This window comes from Zalophus californianus, chromosome 6 (genome assembly GCF_009762305.2).
Source record: "Zalophus californianus isolate mZalCal1 chromosome 6, mZalCal1.pri.v2, whole genome shotgun sequence".
NCBI classification, from domain to species: domain Eukaryota; kingdom Metazoa; phylum Chordata; class Mammalia; order Carnivora; family Otariidae; genus Zalophus; species Zalophus californianus.
The window spans coordinates 103,121,562-103,141,381 of NC_045600.1; the positions used below are offsets into that span (position 1 = coordinate 103,121,562).

The following is a 19,820-nucleotide window of genomic DNA, read 5'->3' on the forward strand; positions in this document are numbered from 1 at the left end:
TTGGGGAAGTCTCCGTGGGTGTATTTGGTTTTCAGGACATCGGAACCACCCAGGCTTTGAAAGGAAGCCATGTTTGTACCAAGGATATTAAATAATGGAGCTCCAGTTTTCTCAATACAAGTTAGAAATTCAAATGATAACCTTTTTCTTCCCTAGGAGAAGGTATTTTTCCAAATGACTCTAATGATAGGGAAGAGTTCCATAAATCTCTGGAATATGGAAGTCAGATTCTTGAAGCCTTTTTTTGATAGCCACTGAGGCTTGCATATCGAGGTGGATTTTCAGTAAAGAAAGCAGCTCTTGTACTGTCTGATGTCAGTGGCTTGGCCGCTGCTCTCCCACTCAGCCCAGGACTCTCTTGACTCTTTTGGAAGGGCTGGGAGAGAAGTCTGGCATTACCTTGATAGCAATAGTTAGGAATTGCTAGCAACAGGAACCACAGAGCCAGGAAAAAGGGTTCTTTCCTCCATTCTGGCAGAGTATACAGTCGGGGTTTTGTTGGTACCCCTAAACTCCTGTCTACCCAGACCTGACACCCAAGGTTCTACCCAGGGCCTCTTTAGCATTCTCCCCTTGTTCAGTCTACCCAACCTGCCCATTGCTGTGCACTTTGTATTAAGGGATATTCCAGGGCCTTTGAGCCCCTAAGCAGGAAAGGGTTAGAAATAGGGGCGTTTTCTGAGTTTCGGTTATTCGGTTACAACATTGATGTATTGTCAGCGGTAATTGTCTGAAATTCTCAAGGAATTGAGTGACTGGCAGAAAAAAATGAGTGTACCCCAAAGTTGAGTCTAACTTGGTTGTAATTTGTGCCACTTTTGGGTGCTTTCTGCTGTGGAGGTTTCTTCCTGGAATTCTCTGTTGTCTAAGCACCAGAAGGTTGGGAATTGATAGGGTTAATATGAAGTAATCAGGTTTTGGGTGACCTTGGACAAAGCACTCAAGCTCTTTGAACCTTGGTTTCCCTATTCAGTGAGGTAGTGGTCTCAGTCTTGGGGATTTTGTGACCCACTACCTTTTCTTTGTTTGTTTTTTGTTTGGGTTGTTTGGTGGTGGTGGTGGTGGTGATGGGTTTTTTTGTTATTTCTGACCAGGGGAGGAGGTGAAAGAAACAAGCCTACTCTCTACATCACTACTATTTCATACAAGAAAGGTCATGGTAACATCCCCCTCAAAAAAAGGGGGGAAGGCTGTAATCTCAGAACAAAGGAAAGTTCTTTGAACTAAAGAATATTTGAGATCCATCCAAAAAAAATTGACCGCGTTTGTTCTTCCCTTTCTCATTGTCTTCGGACTGGCAGGTTGTGTTCTAAGGCTGCCCTCCGGCTCCTGGTGTGTTTTGCAGTTGGGCCATAGGCCATATGAAGTCTCCCGGCACATTGCTGGACCCCAGTCAGTTTACATCAAGTGAATGAGTCCACAAACTCGTCCTCATTTGACCAGCAGGACCCCCATAGTGTGATGGAGATCATTGGCAGCAGCTATATCCCTGATAAAGAAACCCAGAAAAATCTAGCCTGGAGTCTGTGTTGATGCTTTGATGGAAATTGCATTCCCAGACTGTGCAGCCACATCACACATAGGCTGCAAAGAGATGTTCCTTCGGTTCAGATTGTAGTTAGTGCCAGCTTGTGACATGGAGCTCGTATTGAAGACCCCATCTAACGTTTCCTAAGTGCCCTCTTGGCCCCTAGTCTCTGCCCCGACTGCAAACCATCTGGCAGAGACCTGCCGGGAAGGTCTTCTCAAATATGTTGTTGTGTACCCCAGATCCCACCATTTTCCTCATGATTTCAAGCTTCTTCATCAGACAGCTCAGTCTCATTCCCACTGCTCTCAACAGCCCCCTCTTGCGTTCACTATATTCACTCTTCCTGTATTCATTTCTCCTTATTTTGTCTCCTCACCTGGAATACCATTCAGCAGTCAGTGGTGACGGTAGTGATAACGATGATGGTGAGATGTTGCCTTTTTCTTCATCATGGTCATCATTGACATTATCATCATTTTCTTCATCATCCTGGTCATCCTCTCCTCTTCTTCACGTAGCTCTTGGCCAGGTATGGTCTCAGTTGATGTGTACTCCAACCTTCCGATGCTAAGAAGTTTCCAACGAAGGACCCGAGACTCAGAATTTAAGCAACCAGCTTGAGGCCCATTCATAAGCCCTGGAACCAGGCCTCAAATATAAGTCTTCTGAACCAGTATGTCCCCAGCCCTTCGAGGGACAGAGCCACTGGCCCACTGGCCCCAGCTCTTCCCCCAACAGTGAGCTCTCCCATCTCTCAATTCCTATTGCTCTCAGAGTCAGATGAGCAACAAATTATTCCCTAGTGCTTCCAGTCCCTTGTCTTCCCCAACTTAGATCAGAAGCAAGGGTTCCAGGGTATAGACCTCTGTGGACTGCACCATTCCTAGGGAAGCCCTTCACGACGTAGATTCCGCCTCCTTTCCCAGTTCATCTTCTGCCATTCTGTACTCCCCTAGAAGTGTCTGGCCCATGCCCACCGCCATATGCTTGAACTCTAATCCACTTCTTGGGACCCCTTCCCTACCTTTTGTATGTAGTGAACTATTCCCCTGGTAAGAACTGGCAGAAATGTCATTCCTCTGGAATGCCCTCCGTCTCCTCTCCGACAAGGCTTGGGACCCCCTTGCCTGTGTACCCCGAGTGCTGTCTTTGTACCTCTGTTAAAGTCCTTATCACCGAAGCTGGGGGATGCTGTTGACTCTCAACCGAAGAAATTCTGTGGGCGTCTCCATTTTTCAAAGTTCCCGATTCTAATAAATACAGTCCACACTTCAACTGTCCTCTCCTGACATGTGGGTTCTTTTTCTCTCCTTTTTAGCTGGATGAAGGCACTCCTCCAGAACCAAAGGGAACATTTGTCGACTATCAGACAACTGTGGTTAAATATTCCAAAGCCATTGCGGTGACAGCTCAGGAAATGGTAAGAGGAAAAGAGCTGCCCCACCCACTGTCGGTTGCCCTGGTGTCCACCACTGCCACCACCGAGTCTTCAAATCGGGGTCTGTGTTGGACAGAGACTCCCTGGTGTTTCTAGTTCCTTCTGGGCCCCAGCTCTGTCCTTTATCTGTGGTCTCTCTGGCTGCCTGTGGCCTAGACACCCCCATCCACTGGAGCTCTTGTTTCATGGAAAAGCTGCAAGAGGGAATTACAGATAATTGAGACTTGGGAATGAGGACAGGGGAGCAAAGGAGGGAGAGAAAATGAGAAGGAAGTTGGAGGTAAGGGGAAGGAAAAAAAATCCTCTTCACCTCGCAAAGGATTTGAGGTGTTTTTATAAAGTTACAGTACAAGAGAAGACGTGTGGGGTGGAATAGAGATTGTCTAACGGAATCCAGTTACAGTCCTTCCTTGGACAGAAAGATATGCCAGTCTTTCAGGCAAAATGAAACAGCATGGATATATAGAGACAATTTCCGTGACAACAGAAGGCATGTAACCTTTGGAGGTAATTTTCAATTTTTCTTTCTTTCTTTCTTTCTTTCTTTCTTTCTTTCTTTCTTTCTTTCTTTCTTTCTTTCTTTCTTTCTTTTTCTTTCTTTCGCTAAGATGTATTGCCATCAGAATTGTATTACATGCATCTTTAGATAAAAATGGCATTGAGAGACAGAGAATGCTATCCTGATAAGTTAAAAAGTTGTACAAAAGATGACAAAGGGTGTCCTCAAAGAATAAATAGGGGTGTGTCATAAGAAAGTTCCTCTTAACCTTTGAAGGCTCAGATGACACGGAATAAAATTTGGGAAGATGCCTCTCTGCTGCTGCCACATGAGGCTGTTGAGAGTTGAAGCAGCCCCCCGGCTGGAGGGACGACACTGAGCCATGGAGCTGTTCCTGCCCCCACCCCAGGCCGGCACCTCGGGGTGATTCTGTTATGTAGTCTTGTGTCCACTAGAGGTTGAGCTTGGACCACAAAGGCTTCCCTGGCCCCTGCTCTTTCTTAGAAACTCAGTGATTGTGCCAGGTTCGTGGTTGCTTAAAAGGACTTGGGCCAGGAAGGGGAATAGCACCAGTGCCCATCTCAGGGACTAAAAGAGCTGCAGTCAGGCCCCAGCTGGTTCTGCTCCAGGGGTGTCCAGGGTAGGGCGCAGGTCCGATCAGGCAGCCCCACCGTGCCAAGTCCTCTGAGCAGGGAGCACAGCGCCACAGGAGGTGAAAATATTTGGAGTGGCCTCCTCGTGTTTCTGGAGTATCTCCTGGGCTAGATTCTCAGCAGGCCCATCTTAAGCCTTGATGCCCATGCTCTTCAGGAGCCCAGCCGGGGGCTGCACGGCTGCTGCTAGATTAGCTGGCCTGGGCCCTGAGTGGGCAAGGGTCCCGCTTCGCCACGTCAGGTTGCCCCAGAATCACTGTGCTCTGCGTGGTAGGGCTCAAACGAAGCAGCGCTAGGTGCAGCCTCCCTCTCTTGGGGTTCAGCGTGGGTTCCTTGGGAACCCACGCCTACACCTGAAAGCCTGTGACATTTCCTGGTAAATGTGCCTTAGACGACTACACATTCCCATCCAGCCTCTGTGAATATGGAGCCATTTAAAACATTTTTTTTTAAGCCCTTTAAAGTCAAGGTCTTCTCATGCCCCTGAGAGTGAGAAGAGGTGCGGTGGGAGGACCCTCTTAGGAGGGACAAGGACACCTTTCTGGGCAGCACTTAAAGCTGCTGTTCAGAGCACTAAGAGGCGTTTTGTCGGAGGACAAAGAAAATCTAGAAACTGGTGTGTTAGCTAAGTAGGATAAATTTAGGTGAGTTTTTCTATGATGCAGGCAGAAAATACTGAACATCCTAATAAGGAAAAGGCAAAGCTCAACCATTTAGGCTACAGTGGACTATTAGCCAAATTTGTGGCTGAACCCTTGTCATCCTTTGGCACAAATTGATTATAAAGCTGTATTCTCTTTGACTATCTTCCTCCCAGATATTGGGGTCACCTATCACTTCTCAGTCATGATTTCCCTAACAGCCCTGTCCTCATGCCCTCTTGCCAGGGTGGGACCTGCTTCTGGGTTCCCAGAGACCAGGTCAGCAGCAGAATGTGACCAGGGATGGACACTGCCTGAGGCCCGTGCCCCGTGCATTCCCCAAGGGAAATCTCACGGTGACCCGCGGGGCCAGGCCGGCTGGGGCTGCCACGCTCACCTCCCAGAGTGGGCCGTGAGGGCCTGCCCAGCCTGAGCCTAGCATGTCGCCCACTGGCCCCGCCGGGACCTGCTGGCCTGAGAGGGGCCTTGGCCTGTTGTGCACGTCGCAGCATGGGCTTCGCTTGAATTGCCCTCTCCAGCCCCAAATGCAAGTCTGGAGCTTAAAAGTGAATGAAACCCTTTGGCTTCCAGTGGTATTAACACATGGTTCTCATGCTTTTTTCCGTGTGTGTCTGTGTGTGTGTGTGTGTGTGTGTGTGTGTGTGTATGTCTTGCTTGTTTTCTTTTTCCAGATGACTAAGTCGGTTACTAACCCGGAGGAGTTGGGAGGACTGGCTTCACAAATGACCAGTGACTATGGGCACCTGGCTCTCCAGGGCCAGATGGCAGCAGCCACAGCGGAGCCAGAGGAGGTCTGCCACCATAAGCCCCTGTTCTCAGATGCACATGCACACTGGTACCCACTCCCGGGGGGTTCTTGATAGCTTAGCTCCCCCCTAGAAGTTTCCAGCCTGATAAGTTCTCACCACTCTCCCCGCCAGCCCCCCAGGTACAGACCCGGTGGCCCCGGGCTGTGCTCAGAGCCCACTGTCCTTTCTGAGGCCCGCAGGTGGAGAGCTGGGTCCACCTGGGGAAGTGGGCTTCCAGGCAGACGCCCTCTGTTGAGAGTGTCCGGCCAGGTCACCTGTCTCCCAGCCCATTGCCCGGCTCCCAGAGCACAACACACACTGCCGTCTTCCTCTTGCTTAGTGCATCCTCCTCAGGGATTTTTCTGTTCTCCAAAGGCTCCCAGCAGTATTGGAAGAGCCAAGTGTGGGAATTAACTGCCCCCATCTGAGAAAGGGCTGGGTAGCCTACTTTTGTGACACAAAGTCTTACCCAACTATTGTGGGTAACTTTCTACGAACCATCCCCCATATCTTCTATGGACTCCTCTTCCTTACCTACCTGCCTTCCCTAAACTCGCTTTCCTTAGTGGCCAAACACAGACTTTGCCTCAGAATGCCTACACCCGTAAGAGTCTTAATTTAGCCAAAGTTTGGTCCCAGAGGCCCCTTTCTAAGAGCCCCCTTTCCTGTCTGCTACACCTGAGTAATCAAGTGATCCCCTGGGAAGCAAGCAGGCTGGCTGGAGTGGCACATGCCCGATCGCATCCATGCCAATGTTAGCACACAGAAGGTGCCCTGTGCCCAGCTACCGCGTGGCTCCTTAGAGACACAGAGCTCCGTCTGGAATAAAGAATAGTAGAGTAGATTGCAGAGACGCTGGGAAGATGAAGGTGACTGCATTCTGTGACATTCAGCGGGCCATGTATTAAGCACAAATCCTGTTGATGATATTGATGATAAATGAAGCAGGCCATCCCAGGGCGGATGGCTGTGACGGATCTTCCCTTCTCCTTGAAGTGACAGTCCGTGTCCCCAGGCCCCTTAATGCCGTGTCTGCCGGGAGTCCATTCGAAACATGTCTTCACAAAGACTCCCAGAGATGATGCAGAAATGACCCAAAACAAAATCCCTTGCTAACATATGTCATAACAACGCATGTAAACAGAAGTTTCATATGTATGCATTTGCATACATATATATCTAGCATGGGATGACGTAGGTTTCTAACAGTGCCTGCACTTTGAGATTTTAGTATGGTTGAGTATTTAGGCTGCAGCATGAATAATTCTGTTTGTAATGAGTCTGTGAAGTCACTACCCAGAAAAAAAAAATCATCAGAACCCACCCCCCCACCCCCAGCCCCAATCAGGATTCTGTGTAATGTTGAATTTCCTCAACAAGCCTAAGGGAACTTACGTTACAGGAGCAATCTGGACAAAAGGAAGAAGTGTTAGGCTTTGCGGGACGGAAAAACAAAGAGGCTGTGGGGAGGGTTTGGATCTCTGTTTCCAGAAATCTTTAAAAAATGGAATCTAGATCCATCAGGTCAGTTCAGACGTTGACTGGTCTGAGTTAGTGAAGAGCCCATGATCTGTGGAGACTTTTCCACATCTGAGTTCTTAGAGCTCCCCAGCCCATGTGTGAAACAAGTAGATTTTCTTCCCGCAACCCAGACCATGAAGCAAAATACAAAATGTCAGAGCAGCCAGGAAAGGAAAGGTATCGCTGAAAGCCTCACACAAGATTACTTTAGTCCCTGGCCCCGTGTTTGTAGCAGCTGACGTTTTCATTAAGGTTCTCCCTTTACACCATTGCGTCTTGAGTTCTATTTTACATTCCAGACACAAGAGCACTGTGACCTGGAGCAAAAAGGGGCAGAGAGAATATACAATTACCAGTGGCTTGCTAAGGAAAATTCTTTGTGTGCGTTTGCCAGACAGATATTTAGGGGAAAACTGAGAAGGTTGGGGAGATCCCTAAAGCAATGTAGTTTTTTTATTCCAAGACTGTGGAATTAGTTTTCTCGCCAAGAGGGCCCCACATCACAGCATGTGAAAGTATTTCTATCCAGGGCAAGGAAGAAGCTGCTCCCTCGCTCCAGTCCTGCAGGCTGCCGTGCCGAGTCAGCGTTTTGGTCTTTTCCAGAATGTGACAATTACAGAAGCCCAAGGTCTGCCCTCTGAACACCAAGCAGGAGCTTTATCTGCTGCTTTTTTCAGGGAAAACTCAAACTCCCGTTAACACCACTATGAAAACTCCTTTTCTTCAGGAAAGTCAAAACCCTTAGGCAACTTCCCAATCAAAGACCCCTGTTCTCTTTAAAAAAAAAAAAAAGAAGAAGAAGGAAATGGAGATCCTGTGAGCCACCAGTGCTAAATAGAAATGCTGGTGGTGGGGGGGAGGGGAGATCTAGTGACTACAGCTTTGTCTGCGAGGGAACTCTGCCGTGACCGCGTGTAATACCGCATGTCTTCAAAGCTGGTAGGAACATTTGTCGAGAGCCCGTGGCAAGAACCACAGCCTTTTCCCAAACATGAGATGGGTGTCTACAGTGGAATTCTCTAAAACTTTCCATTCTGAGACACACTTTCTGTAGGTGGAAAGTGATGCCCTGTTTCTGTTCTGTGCTCATGATGCTTTCCCTTCCATGGTTGGTTTTTTTTTTTTTCTTTTTAAGGAGAAACTGTAAAGCCTGTCAGCCAATATCCCCTATTGCCTTTCAGCATTCACGAGCTTTCCCAGGCGAATGATGTTTGACCTGGTTTCAGATGTGATTGTTTTGAAAGCCTGAGAAAAATATGTACATTTTCTTTAGTTTTAGGCAGTAAAGAAGATGATCAGTATTTCTGAGACCCCCTCCAACTGAAATTTGATCCAAAACTTCATCAAGGCCAGACTTCCAATTTCCCCCAGGACGTAAAAGCAGGAGACAATGGCCATTTGGGCAGGAAGGGAATTGAGGGTTTTTCTTGACGTTCGAGTCATGCTTTATTGCAGTTGCCAATTTAAAACCCCAAGTTGAATGTCTGAGCAACATTCCTTTATAATACACCCTGGTTGGTGGTTAAGTCAGATCACCCTGGGGGCTGGTCAGATTTGCTGAGAAATTTAGTGTTACTTTGAGAAGTTAGCCTTTTTAAAGCCCTTATCTTTTTCAATACAGTCTTAAAAATGCATTCCCTCTCTTAGATGTTCCTCCAGCAGTACAGAATGTTCTGGGAAATTGCAGTAAGAGTGTGTTGCTTCTCTTGTCCCCTTTAAATGCCTGCCTAGCTGTCCCAGGCACCCGTGGAAAAGAATAATCAGAGAGATGTTCATCAAGTCCACACCACAGATCGTATCCGTGCTGGGGGCTGTCCCATGTACCCTCACAACTCCACAATCCTTGGTTCTTCCCCATTTCACAGGTTAGCAAATTGAGGCTCAGGGAACTTAGTTAATTGGTCCAAGAGCACACAGCTACAAGAGTCAGTGTGGAAGCCGCTTGAAATAACTTTTTGGAATAAGTGAAGTTTCAAGTAAGTAAAGAAGTAAATCTGGCAACGTCAGGATTCAAACCCAGGGCATCACAGCCTTTACTCCTTCCCCCTCCCCAACCTACCCCTTGTCACAGCGTTCACGTGGCATTTCCTACCTTGAGGTGTGTTCACACATACCTTTCATTTGCTCCATCAGCCCTGGGTAGTAGGGCCGGTTCTCTCCCATTTCGCAGGTGAGGGAATAAAGGCCCAGAAGGTTAGCTGACTCACCCAGGGAGTTGGTGGCCAGGGAGGGGCTGGGCCAGAAGCAGAGTCCGTGGGCTTTCCTGCTGCCTGTGCTGCCCACGGGGGTGAGGAGCTGAAGGCAGGCCTGGGGCTGGCATCTTGAGATCCCTCCCCTTCCTATTGCATTCAGCCCTCTTAGCCTGTGAAAACAAGTGAAGCCTATTTCAACATGTCCTTCATGATACCCATTCTCCTGCATGCTGTCCAACTAGGACTGCGCAGCCTAGCATATAGGAGGATTGCGTGGCCAAACCTCAAGGAGGCCTCCAGGCACCAAGAAGGTAATCGTGTGACCTGGCATCGACCTGTGGCCAGGACCGAGCCCTGGGTTGGCCAAGAACCCCAAGGGTTCTGTGTAACTCTTGCCTTATCTTAGCCTTATCCGTTTGCTTTCTGGTGCTAGTCTTTGTCAGTGCTTCCTGCCTGGAGTCTCCTCCCTCATGACCACTGTCCCGGCTCTACAGTGCATTTGCAGGATCCTTCGCTGCATGCATGGTGTCCCCTCCAAGGAAGGGGCTGAGGACATTGGGGTGTTTTTCATAGCAGGGCCTCTCACAAGGGGGCTGAAGGAGCATGAGAGTGTCGGTGAGGATGTGTCACGTCTGCCCGTAGGTTTCAGGCTTGAGTCAGTGGAGGAGTAGGTCCCTTCACCCTCGCACCTCCAGGGCCATTTGGGAGTGACTTAAGAGGCTTGTGCTTGCCCCAGTGCCCACCATTGTGTGGACAGGAAGCTCAGGCGTGGTTCCGAGCAAGGAGCAGAAGTGGGACACGGAGCCTGGTCCTTCCTAGCACAGGTGTTGCCCACCTTACTCTTCTGAGCCCTGACCCAGGGAGGCACTTTGCAAGTTCTGCACGTTTGACTCAAGGCTCACTTTTTAAACATAATTGAACTATTTTTAAAACTCTTAGGAAAAACTGTGTGTGTTTTTGAATAAACTCTGGGCCGGGCCATGTGGTAACCCCCTGGGGGCCGCCAGCACCTTACCGTGGGCCGCTGTGTGGTTTCATGCAGACCTCAGGCTGATGCCGCTTCTCCCTGCTAGGGTTCGGGGCCTGCAGGAAAACCTGTACGCACATAACAGGAATTTTCTCAACACCGCAGCCCAAGCAAAATGCAGAAATGAGGCGGTGGCTGAGGCTGTATCAGGCTCCAGAATCTTTTTTTAAACTTCGATTAACTTAATCTCATTGTTGACTTTTTATTGAGTCAAGGACATAAATTTTAACTCATAAAGGAAGGGTATACTGGGCGCCTGGGTGGCTCAGTTGGTTAAGCGACTGCCTTCGGCTCAGGTCATGATCCTGGAGTCCTGGGATCGAGTCCCGCGTCGGGCTCCCTGCTCAGCAGGGAGTCTGCTTCTCCCTCTGACCCTCCCCCTCTCATGCTCTCTCTATCTCATCCTCTCTCTCAAATAAATAAATAAAATCTTTAAAAAAAAAAAAAGAGGAAGGGTATACTAATAACACATTATATCAATTTTACTTGTTGAATTTCCAGGAGAGATTTGGTAGGCGGGGGTTGGGGGGTGCAGGGATGGTACCAATGCTAAGTGGGGAAAAAACGAAGTTAGTAAACACTGATCTGATGGGTAGAGCGACCTGGGTACTCATCTGGCTTTGCCAGACACTGGCTGTGTGATCTTGGGCCAGTCACATCACTTCTCTGAACCTGCACAGTCTCTTCATTTATCAACGGAGGGAGGTTGAACTAGTAAGGTCAGTTTTATTTTGAGATTCTGTTTCTTCTTCCATTTGCCCCCTACCTGGCTCTCCCAGCCATGCCTGTCACTTAGAGACCTGTGGTCATCCTTGACACAGAGCTCTCGCCTGTGGATTAGCTCTGACCTTCGAGTGTGTAGGGATCGGAAAAGGCTCAAGAGCCAGAATGAGTTTTCAGCTTTCATGGGGCATCCCCCAGCTTCAGCCGGGCCTTGTGTTTAAGCCAGTAGACCTGCCCAGCAAACAGCTACATTTTGGGTGTTTCCGCTGGGTGGTTGAACTGGAGTGCCTTTCCCCTCCTCAGTGGTAGACCTGTTTGCAGAGCTGCCAGCTTATAGGATCTTCATGTTGTATTCTACCTGGAGATGGTCCACAGGCAGCCCTCCCTGATTGTGAGGCTTTGGCAGCACCCCCAAAAGAGCCAAAGCTCTACCTTCTGGATCAGGAGAATTTTCTATTAAATGGATTTTTTTTTTTTTTAAGATTTTATTTATTTGACAGAGAGAGGCTGAGAGCACAAGTAGGGGGAGAAGCAAGCTGGGACTCGATCCCAGGACCCTGGGATCATGACCTGAGCCAAAGGCAGACGCTTAACCAACGGAGCCACCCAGGCGCCCCTATTAAATGGATTTTAAATAGCCTTTGGGCCTTAAAGGGATAAGGGAGTTACTTTTTTACCTAAAAGCATGATGTGTTTCAATAATAGAGTTAACGTTTGCAGCCCCCTTCACTACCCCAATCCCCCCCTGCCTTGAACTCGACTAGGACAATGCTGGAAGATTGCACCCCGGTGGTCCAGATCTCCCAGCTTTTACTCAGGATACCTGAGATCTTAGTAGTTGTTCTTGGTAGATGCTGGAAGGAGAAGCCACAGCTTCTTGCTATCATGGTTGGAAATAACACTTATTAACTAAAGCTTAGGGTGTTTTGCTTTTAGTTGCTTACCTGGGCTGGAGGACAGATTGTTTATGGCAGCTGTATTGATCAGACCAAAATGAAAATTGATGTGAAACAGCCAGAGGAATGCAAACTTTGGGAGGCAGAATTTAATAGGCCTTAAAGAGACCGCTGACAACCTGTCCATCATGGAGCTCGTTTGGGTTCTTTTAGGCAAAATACCTTTTATAATCACACAAGTCAGGGGTCATTAAAAGAATGTGTGCCTGCTGAGCCTTTAGCTCTAAAAATGTACCTTTTTAAGGAAACCACAACCTGGCCAGCTAGAAAGAAAGCCTGGGCCCAGCAAGGTGGCTCTCACCAGGGGACACAGCTGAGGAAGGGGGTGTTCTGCTTATAAACAAACCTATTTTGCAAGAACCTGAATGCTTTATGCTTCTTACCAAAGCTATATATTTTGAACTTATAATTACTCTCTGGAGCTGCCGTGCAGAATAAATGAAAGTAAATGCAGTCCCTTCTCAGGAGAGGCCCTGACACACAGCAGGAGCTCAATAAATGCATGAATGACTAATAATTACCACCACCACCACCCCCCCAGAGTTCTTCTAACTAACATTTACATCAGGTGGCTAGGGATGCAAGTAAACAGTACACCAGAAAAGGTAACAAATATCAGAAAGGCATTAGGCTAAGATGATGAGACACAGGCTTGCTTCCTGGGGACTGTGGGCATTTTACAGGCTCTAAAAAGGGAAGTAAAATTAACCAAATTCCATACTCCACCAAGCACAGACTCCTAACAGCAGTGGAATTTTCCTAGCCAGTCTCCCATAGGATGTAGAAGAAATTTTCCACATAGGGGAGCCCTCGATGGCAGAATCCATCATGCCTCTCCTTCCCCACCCCGGGCTTGCCTCCACAGATCGGCTTCCAGATTCGCACTCGCGTGCAGGACCTGGGCCATGGCTGCATCTTCCTGGTGCAGAAGGCAGGGGCCCTCCAGGTATGCCCCACGGACAGCTACACCAAGAGGGAGCTCATCGAGTGTGCCCGCGCAGTCACAGAAAAGGTAAGGAGCAGCCCTCGGGCCCCACGCAGCCACAGTAACCTGCACTGGCCCTCAGTGGCCCACTGTGACTAGGGACATCAGCGGGAAGCTAAGCCAAAGACGATCCAGTCAGGGATTCGCCAGGGATGGGGTGATTCATAGCCCTGAGACATTGAGAGGGACTGCCCCTCGAAAGTCAGGGCCCCCCACGGTGCCCTTTGTTGATGGGCTTTCCTAGAGACAGACCGGACAGACCATAGCAAAGTCATATGAGCACCAGGAGCCCCTCCCTGCAACCCCTTTTGACACTCGTCTCCCGGGCTTCCTTCCCCGGGAGGCTCCCAGGTGCTGGGCACTGGGAAGGGCCTAAAACTCTCTTTGTGTGACCTCTTTCCTCCCGGAAGAGACCGTGAAGTGGGGAAGCATTGAGCACCCCGCCCGAAGTGGCCCAGCACCGTGGTCGTGAGAGCGGGAGCCCGCCAGAGGTGGAGAGAATCCCATGTGTAGGGTAGTGCATGGGGCTCTGGGGTCTCGGCAAAGTGACCTCCCCCTCCCGAGCCTGCAGAATGAACCCGGGGGAAAGACAATGCCGGGCCCATAGGGTTGGGAAACTGGGATGCGGTGGCGTGTGTAGAAGTGCTTGGCACAGGGCCAGACACACGGTTCCCCATGGTCGACATCCTGGCCGTGGCTGTCTGTAAGCCGTCCTCCGAAGCTCTTCTCCCACAGGGGTCCCTGCTGGACAAAGCCCGTCCTCAGCGTCGCTTCGTTCCCGGTGCTCCCTTACACCCCCCACAGGATACTCGTCTCCTGTCTGGCTTGTTTCTCCGAGTCCTTTTTCAGGACGGCTGTCCCCCAGGCCGCTCAAAGCGCAGGCTGAAGCATCGGCGCTTTGCTGGCTTTTCCCCTCCCTTCACTCAGGTCCCCAGGACATAGAGCTGTGCCCTGTTTAGGAGCTGGCAACAGGACTTGAGGGGCGGGCGGGGGACCCCTCACCTGGCAGCTGCCGCTGCAGAGGCCACTCTGTACCTGGCCCTGTGCCGAGGCCGAGCAGCGTCTGGCCGTGCCCTGCAGCCCACAGGCCTGCCCAGGCCTCCTTGGACTCCACGGGATGAGGCAATACATCTCTGAGCTGGAGGAAGGCATTCTCCCTCCTTTCAAAGCCCTTCCTTGTTGTCGAAGTTCCTCTGGCCAAGTTCCCCCGTCGAAGACCTTGGAACTGGCACCTGAAGGAGGGGCGGCGGGGGGCCAAGCTGCATGACGTTGGCCAGTGGGGCCAAGCAACATGACCTTGCTGAGCTGTTCTCAGTCTCCCTCTTCTCCCGGCAGAGGGTCCCTGACTTAGGACACCTGGAGGAGGCTCAAAGGCAGGGAATCGGCTGTTCAGACTAAACTAGCCCTTTCAGTGCTTTCTTGCTCCATGTTCCTGCCTTGCCCTCTCTACCTGGTGTGTCTTCCTTACGTGGCCTGGTTGTGTCTGTAACTTCCCACCAGCCGTGAGCCCTTGACTTGCTCACCTTTGTGCCCTCATCCCCTGGGGACTAGTAGCCGCTCAATAAACTGCTGACTTGTGCGCCTTTTGTAGCAGGCGGGACACTGTTTCTGGACTCTCTCTCTTTCAGTCTAGCTGAGAACGTCCCTCCCAGACTTGGGATTCCTTGTCTTGGCCTTTGTCACCTGTCCTCTGGGAGTTCTTTCCAGAAACTGGCTACTTCATTCCCAGGCCAACTCTGTGCCAGCCTGACTTCTGGTGGGACATAGCAGCATTTAACTCCAGGAGGGAGGATCAGTCAAATGAGGAAGAGAAACCAATCCTTGTGGGCTAGTCTTGGGACGTGGCAGGTGCTCAGGAAGTGGACCCCCTGCCGTGCCTGCTAGGCTGTGTCCACCACCTCTGCTAAGATCTGAGCAACACAGAAGGAAGAGAGCATACAAACTCTCTGCGCCTCACTGATGCTGTAACTCCTCAGTCCTGGTCAGTGTGTTTTTAAACAGTGCATTCACAGAATATTTTCAGACTCTTCTTTGGGTCAGCCATAGTCAAGGATGGTGGGTGTGCTCATAGAGATGAATAGGACAACTCCAGACAGTCTCCAGACTCAGAGTCTCCAGTTGCTAGCCAGATGCATGCTGTTTTAACCTGTGCTAAATGGGCTGTCCTGGGGGCGGGGACAGCAGCAACTGTGGAATCCTCAGGAGGCACAGCTATGGCTCTGGATGAGGACTTGGAGCTGGCTTTTGCAGGATGAGCCGGTTGGTAGCCGGAGAACAGGGAGGGGGCATTGCAGGCAGGGGGCAGATCCACTGCCGGAGGGCCAGGGGATGTCTGGGGAAGTGAGGAGCAGGCTGATGTGGCAAGATTATGTGGTGGGAGGCCAGAGAAGTTGAACTGGTTGTGCAAGGAGCTCATCCTCCCTTGACAGCAGGGGAGAATTGTACCTAAGGGTGTGGGGGGTAGTAGTTAGCTTGTGTTGTAGGAAAGTGTCTCTAGGAACAGTGGGGGTGTTCTGGGGGGGTGATGGGTGGCAGCAAAGGGTTTCTGGCGTGGAAGTCACTGGAGTGAACAGAGCCAACTTGCTGGACTCTCGGGTCACTGGAATTATTACTTAGGGGCAGGTGATAGCGCAAGGGAGCGTTTGGGTGGAGAGGTGACATATGCAGGTACGCTGTGGGCTCTAGCCACAGTGGGGTCCACCCTAAAGCATTTCCAATCCAGAGGCAGCCAAGGGCAGGAATGATGAGTGTTAGCAGAAGCCTGTTCTACAGAAAACCTGATCAGAGGGGACAGAAATGGCCACACCTTTCACAGGAGCCTGAACTTGTCTCTGGTCCCAGAAACATAATCCTATTAAAATTATCTGCTCTCTACTGATCAGTTACTATGTGCCATTGCTAGAGAATAGATATGCATCCCCCCCGCCCCCCCCCCCCCCCCCCCCCCCCCCCCCCCCCCCCCCCCCCCCCCCCCCCCCCCCCCCCCCCCGTTCCTCCCAACAACCCTGATAGGCAAGAAATAATATCCCCATTTTACAGATGAGGAAACTAAGGTTGAACAGTTGCCCAAAGTCGTTTAGCCAGCAAATGATAATGCTGGTACTCAGCCTGAGATGTTGACACCAAAACATGTGTCAGCTGCATTGAGTCCCAGAGAGAAGATTCACTGTTCTTGTTTTTTACTTTTTCCCCTGGTTTTGAGATATAATTGATACACAGTACTGCAGAAGTTGAGGGTGTACGGTATGATGGTTTGTCTTTCATGTATTATACATAAAGTGATCACAATAAGTTTGGTTAACATCCATCATCTTTTGTAGATACAAACTTAATATACTTGTTTCTGGTGATGAGAACTCTTAAGATTTACTCTTAACACTGCTGTGTGATATATACGAAAGTCTATTGTAGTCATCGTGTTGTACACTATCTCCCTAGTACTTATTTTGTAACTGGAAGTTTGTGCCTTTTAAGCACGTTTGTTCAATACACACCTTCCCTCCCACCAGAAAACTGATCCCTTTTGCTATAAGGTTGGTTGGTTGGTTGGGTTTTGTTTTGTTTTGTTTTTAATTTTTATTTGATGCATTCAAACAAAAAAAATCAGCCATTTCTCCTAACTCCCATCCCCCGCCTCTGGCAACTACCAGTCTGTTTTCTGTATCTACCAGCTTGGGTTTTTTGTTTTATTTTAGGTTCCACGTATAAGAGAGATCATATGGCATTTCCTTCTCTGACTGACTTCACTTAGCATAATGCACTTGAGGTCTATCCATGTAGTCACAAATGGCAAAATTTCATTCTTCTTATGGCTGAATAATATCCTCCTGGATAACATACACCATATTTTCTTTCCCCTTTCATCCATCCGTGGACATTTTGGTTGCTTCCATAGATTAGCTGTTGTAAATAATGCTTCCATAGATTAGCTGTTGTAAATAATGCTGCAGTGAACATAGAGGTACATCTCTTTTTGAGTTAGAATTTGTTTTCGTCAGATAAGTATCTGGACCTGCATTTGCTGGATCCTATGGTAGTTCTGTTGGTAGTTTTTTGAGGAACCCCCATATTGTTTCCACAGTGGCTGTGCCAGTTTACATTCTCACCAACAGGGCACCAGTTCCCTTTTCCTTGCATTTTTGCCAATACATGTTATTGCTTGTCTTGATGATCTCCATATCAGCAGGTGTGAGATGATATCTCGCTGTGGTCTTGATTTGCATTTTCTTAATATTTAATGATAATGAGCATCTTTTCATGTACTTGTTGTCCATCTGTTTGTCTTCTTTGGAAAAATGTCTGTTCAGATCTTCTGCCCGTTTTTCATTGGGTTGTTTTTTTTTTTTGCCATTGAGTTGTATGTATGCTTTATATATTTTCGATGTTAAGCCCTTATCAGATATATGATTTGGCAAATTTTTTTTTAATCAGTAAGTTGCTTTTTTCATTTGCTGATGGTTTCCTTTCTTGTGCAGAAAACTTTTTTAGTGTCACATAGTCCCACTTGTTCATTCTTGCTTTTGTTGGCTTTTGTTTTGGTGGTCAGATTCTAAAAATCATCACCAAGACCTATGTCAAGGAGGTTTACTGCCTATGTTTTCTTCTAGGAGTTTTATGGTTTCAGGTCTTACATTCAAGTCTTTAATCCATTTTAAAGTTTTTGTGTTAATTTTTTGTTTACACTGTAATTTTTGTGTTTACTGTAAAGCAGTGGTCCATTCGGGTTTTTTTGCATGTAGCTGTCCCAGTTTTCCCAACACCATTTGTTCAAGTGACTGTCCTTTCTCCATGTATGTTCGTAGCTCCTTTGTCATAAATTAATGACTGTATACGCTTGGGTTTATTATCTCGGCTCTCTGTTCCATTGATCCATGTATCTGTTTTTATGCCAGTATCATACTGTTTGATTCCTATAGCTTTTGTAATATAATTTTAAGTCAGGGAGCATGAGACCTCCAACTTTGTTCTTTCTCAAGATTGCTTTGGTTACTCGGGATCTTTTGTGGTTCTATAGAAATTTTAGATTGTTTGTTGTATTTCTGTGAAAAATGCCATTGGAATTTTGATAGGGATTGTGTTGGATCTGTAGAAAGCTTTTGGTAGTATGGACATCTTAACAATATTGACTCTTCCAGTCTGTGAGCATGGAATATCTTTCCATTTATTTGTGTTCTCTTCAACTTGTTTTTTTAACGTCTTGTAGTTTTCCATATACAGGTCTCTCACCCCCTTGGTTAAATGTATTCCGGGGTATTTTATTCTTCTTGATGCAGTTGTATAAATGGGATTATTTTTTTAATTTCTCTGATAGTTCAGTATTAGCTTATAGAAACACAAAAGACTTCTGTGTGTTGATTTTGTATCCCTCAACTCTACTGAATTCATTGATTAGGGCCTGACAGTTTTTGATGGAGTCTTTAGGGTTTTCTGTATACGGTATGCCATCTGCAAATAGTGGTGGTTTTACTTCTTCCTTTCCAATTTGGATGCCTTTTATTTTTTTTTAATTGCTGGATTGCTTTGGCTGGGGCTTTCCAATACTCTGTTGAAATAAAAGTGGCAAGGGTGGGGAATCCTTGTCTTGTTCCTGATCTTAGAGGAAAAGCTTTGAGCTTTTCACCGTTGAGTATGATGTTAGCTGTGAGTTTGTCATATGTAGCCTTTATTATGTTGAAATATGTTTCCCTCTGTACCCACTTTGTTGAAAGTTTTTATTATCAATGGGTGTTGAATTTTTGTCAATGCTTTTTCTATATCTACTGAGACGATCATAAGATTTTTATCCTTTATTGGTGTATCACATTGGCTGATCTGTGGATGTTGAATTCACATTGCATTCCTGGAGTAAATCCCACTTGATGATGGTGTATGATCCTTCTAAATGTATTGTCGAATTCAGTGCCCTAATATTTTGTTGAGGATTTTTGTACTGTGTTCATCAGGCATGTTGGCCTGTAATTTTCTTTTCTTGTGGCACCCTTGTCTGGTTTTGGTATCAGGGTAATTTTGGCTTTATAAATGAGTTTGGAAGAATTCCATCCTTTTCTATTTTTTGAGTGGGTTTTTTTTTTTTTTCAGTGATATTTGAGTCTGAAAATCTTTGGGTTACATTTTCTCCATTTCCCCATTCGCCCTGACATCCCCTGTCTGCCTACAGGTGTCCTTGGTGCTATCAGCTCTGCAGGCTGGGAACAAGGGGACCCAGGCATGCATCACAGCCGCCACTGCAGTGTCTGGGATTATAGCCGACCTGGACACCACCAACATGTTTGCGACCGCGGGGACGCTGAATGCAGAGAACAATGAGACCTTTGCAGACCACAGGTATGGGGTGGAGGTCATCCTGGGGGCTCCTGGATGGGGAGAGATTTAGCCTGGCCTGAGGGACTTGGGAGACTCTGCCCAGGAGCCAGAAATGCAGTACGCATTTTGATTTCATAAGATGCTCAAGGGGGAGAAAGTGAACCACATAATCAAAAACACGCCCTATTTGCCACTGTAAACACATAGTCATGTTCCAGCTTTGTGCCTTTGGCAGCCTCAATCCAGCCTGCTCTGGCAGAGGACAGCTTTTTGATCTTCTACTTTCCAAGCCAGAGAGGATGTGCCTCTGATTTGCTCCCAGCCCCAGCGGGAGTGGGAGTGGCCAGGGACAGGCCCATTTAGCTGGTGACATAAAGGAGAGTGGGGCTCTGAGCCTGCTGTCTGTCCCACGCTGGCTCCTCAGGCCCTGCTCCTGGAGGCTGGTGCTGGGGTCTCCATCTGCCACTGGAGAACCCTCCCCCATAGCCTTGCCACATGCCCAGTACCTTTCTTCCTGTCTCTTTAGTCCCGGAGATTACCAG

At 48.2% G+C, this 19,820-nt stretch overlaps 1 protein-coding gene across 1 annotated transcript in view; it reads left to right on the forward strand.

Moving 5' to 3' along the window:
- The window catches only part of TLN2 (talin 2), a 437,998-nt gene that overhangs the window by 374,808 nt on the left and 43,370 nt on the right, over nt 1-19,820 (forward strand). Inside the window, exons 44-47 of the mRNA XM_035728108.1 lie at nt 2,850-2,951; nt 5,455-5,574; nt 12,856-13,002; nt 19,133-19,299. Coding sequence (XP_035584001.1) covers nt 2,850-2,951; nt 5,455-5,574; nt 12,856-13,002; nt 19,133-19,299 — 536 coding nt within the window. The remainder of the gene's footprint in view (nt 1-2,849; nt 2,952-5,454; nt 5,575-12,855; nt 13,003-19,132; nt 19,300-19,820) is intronic.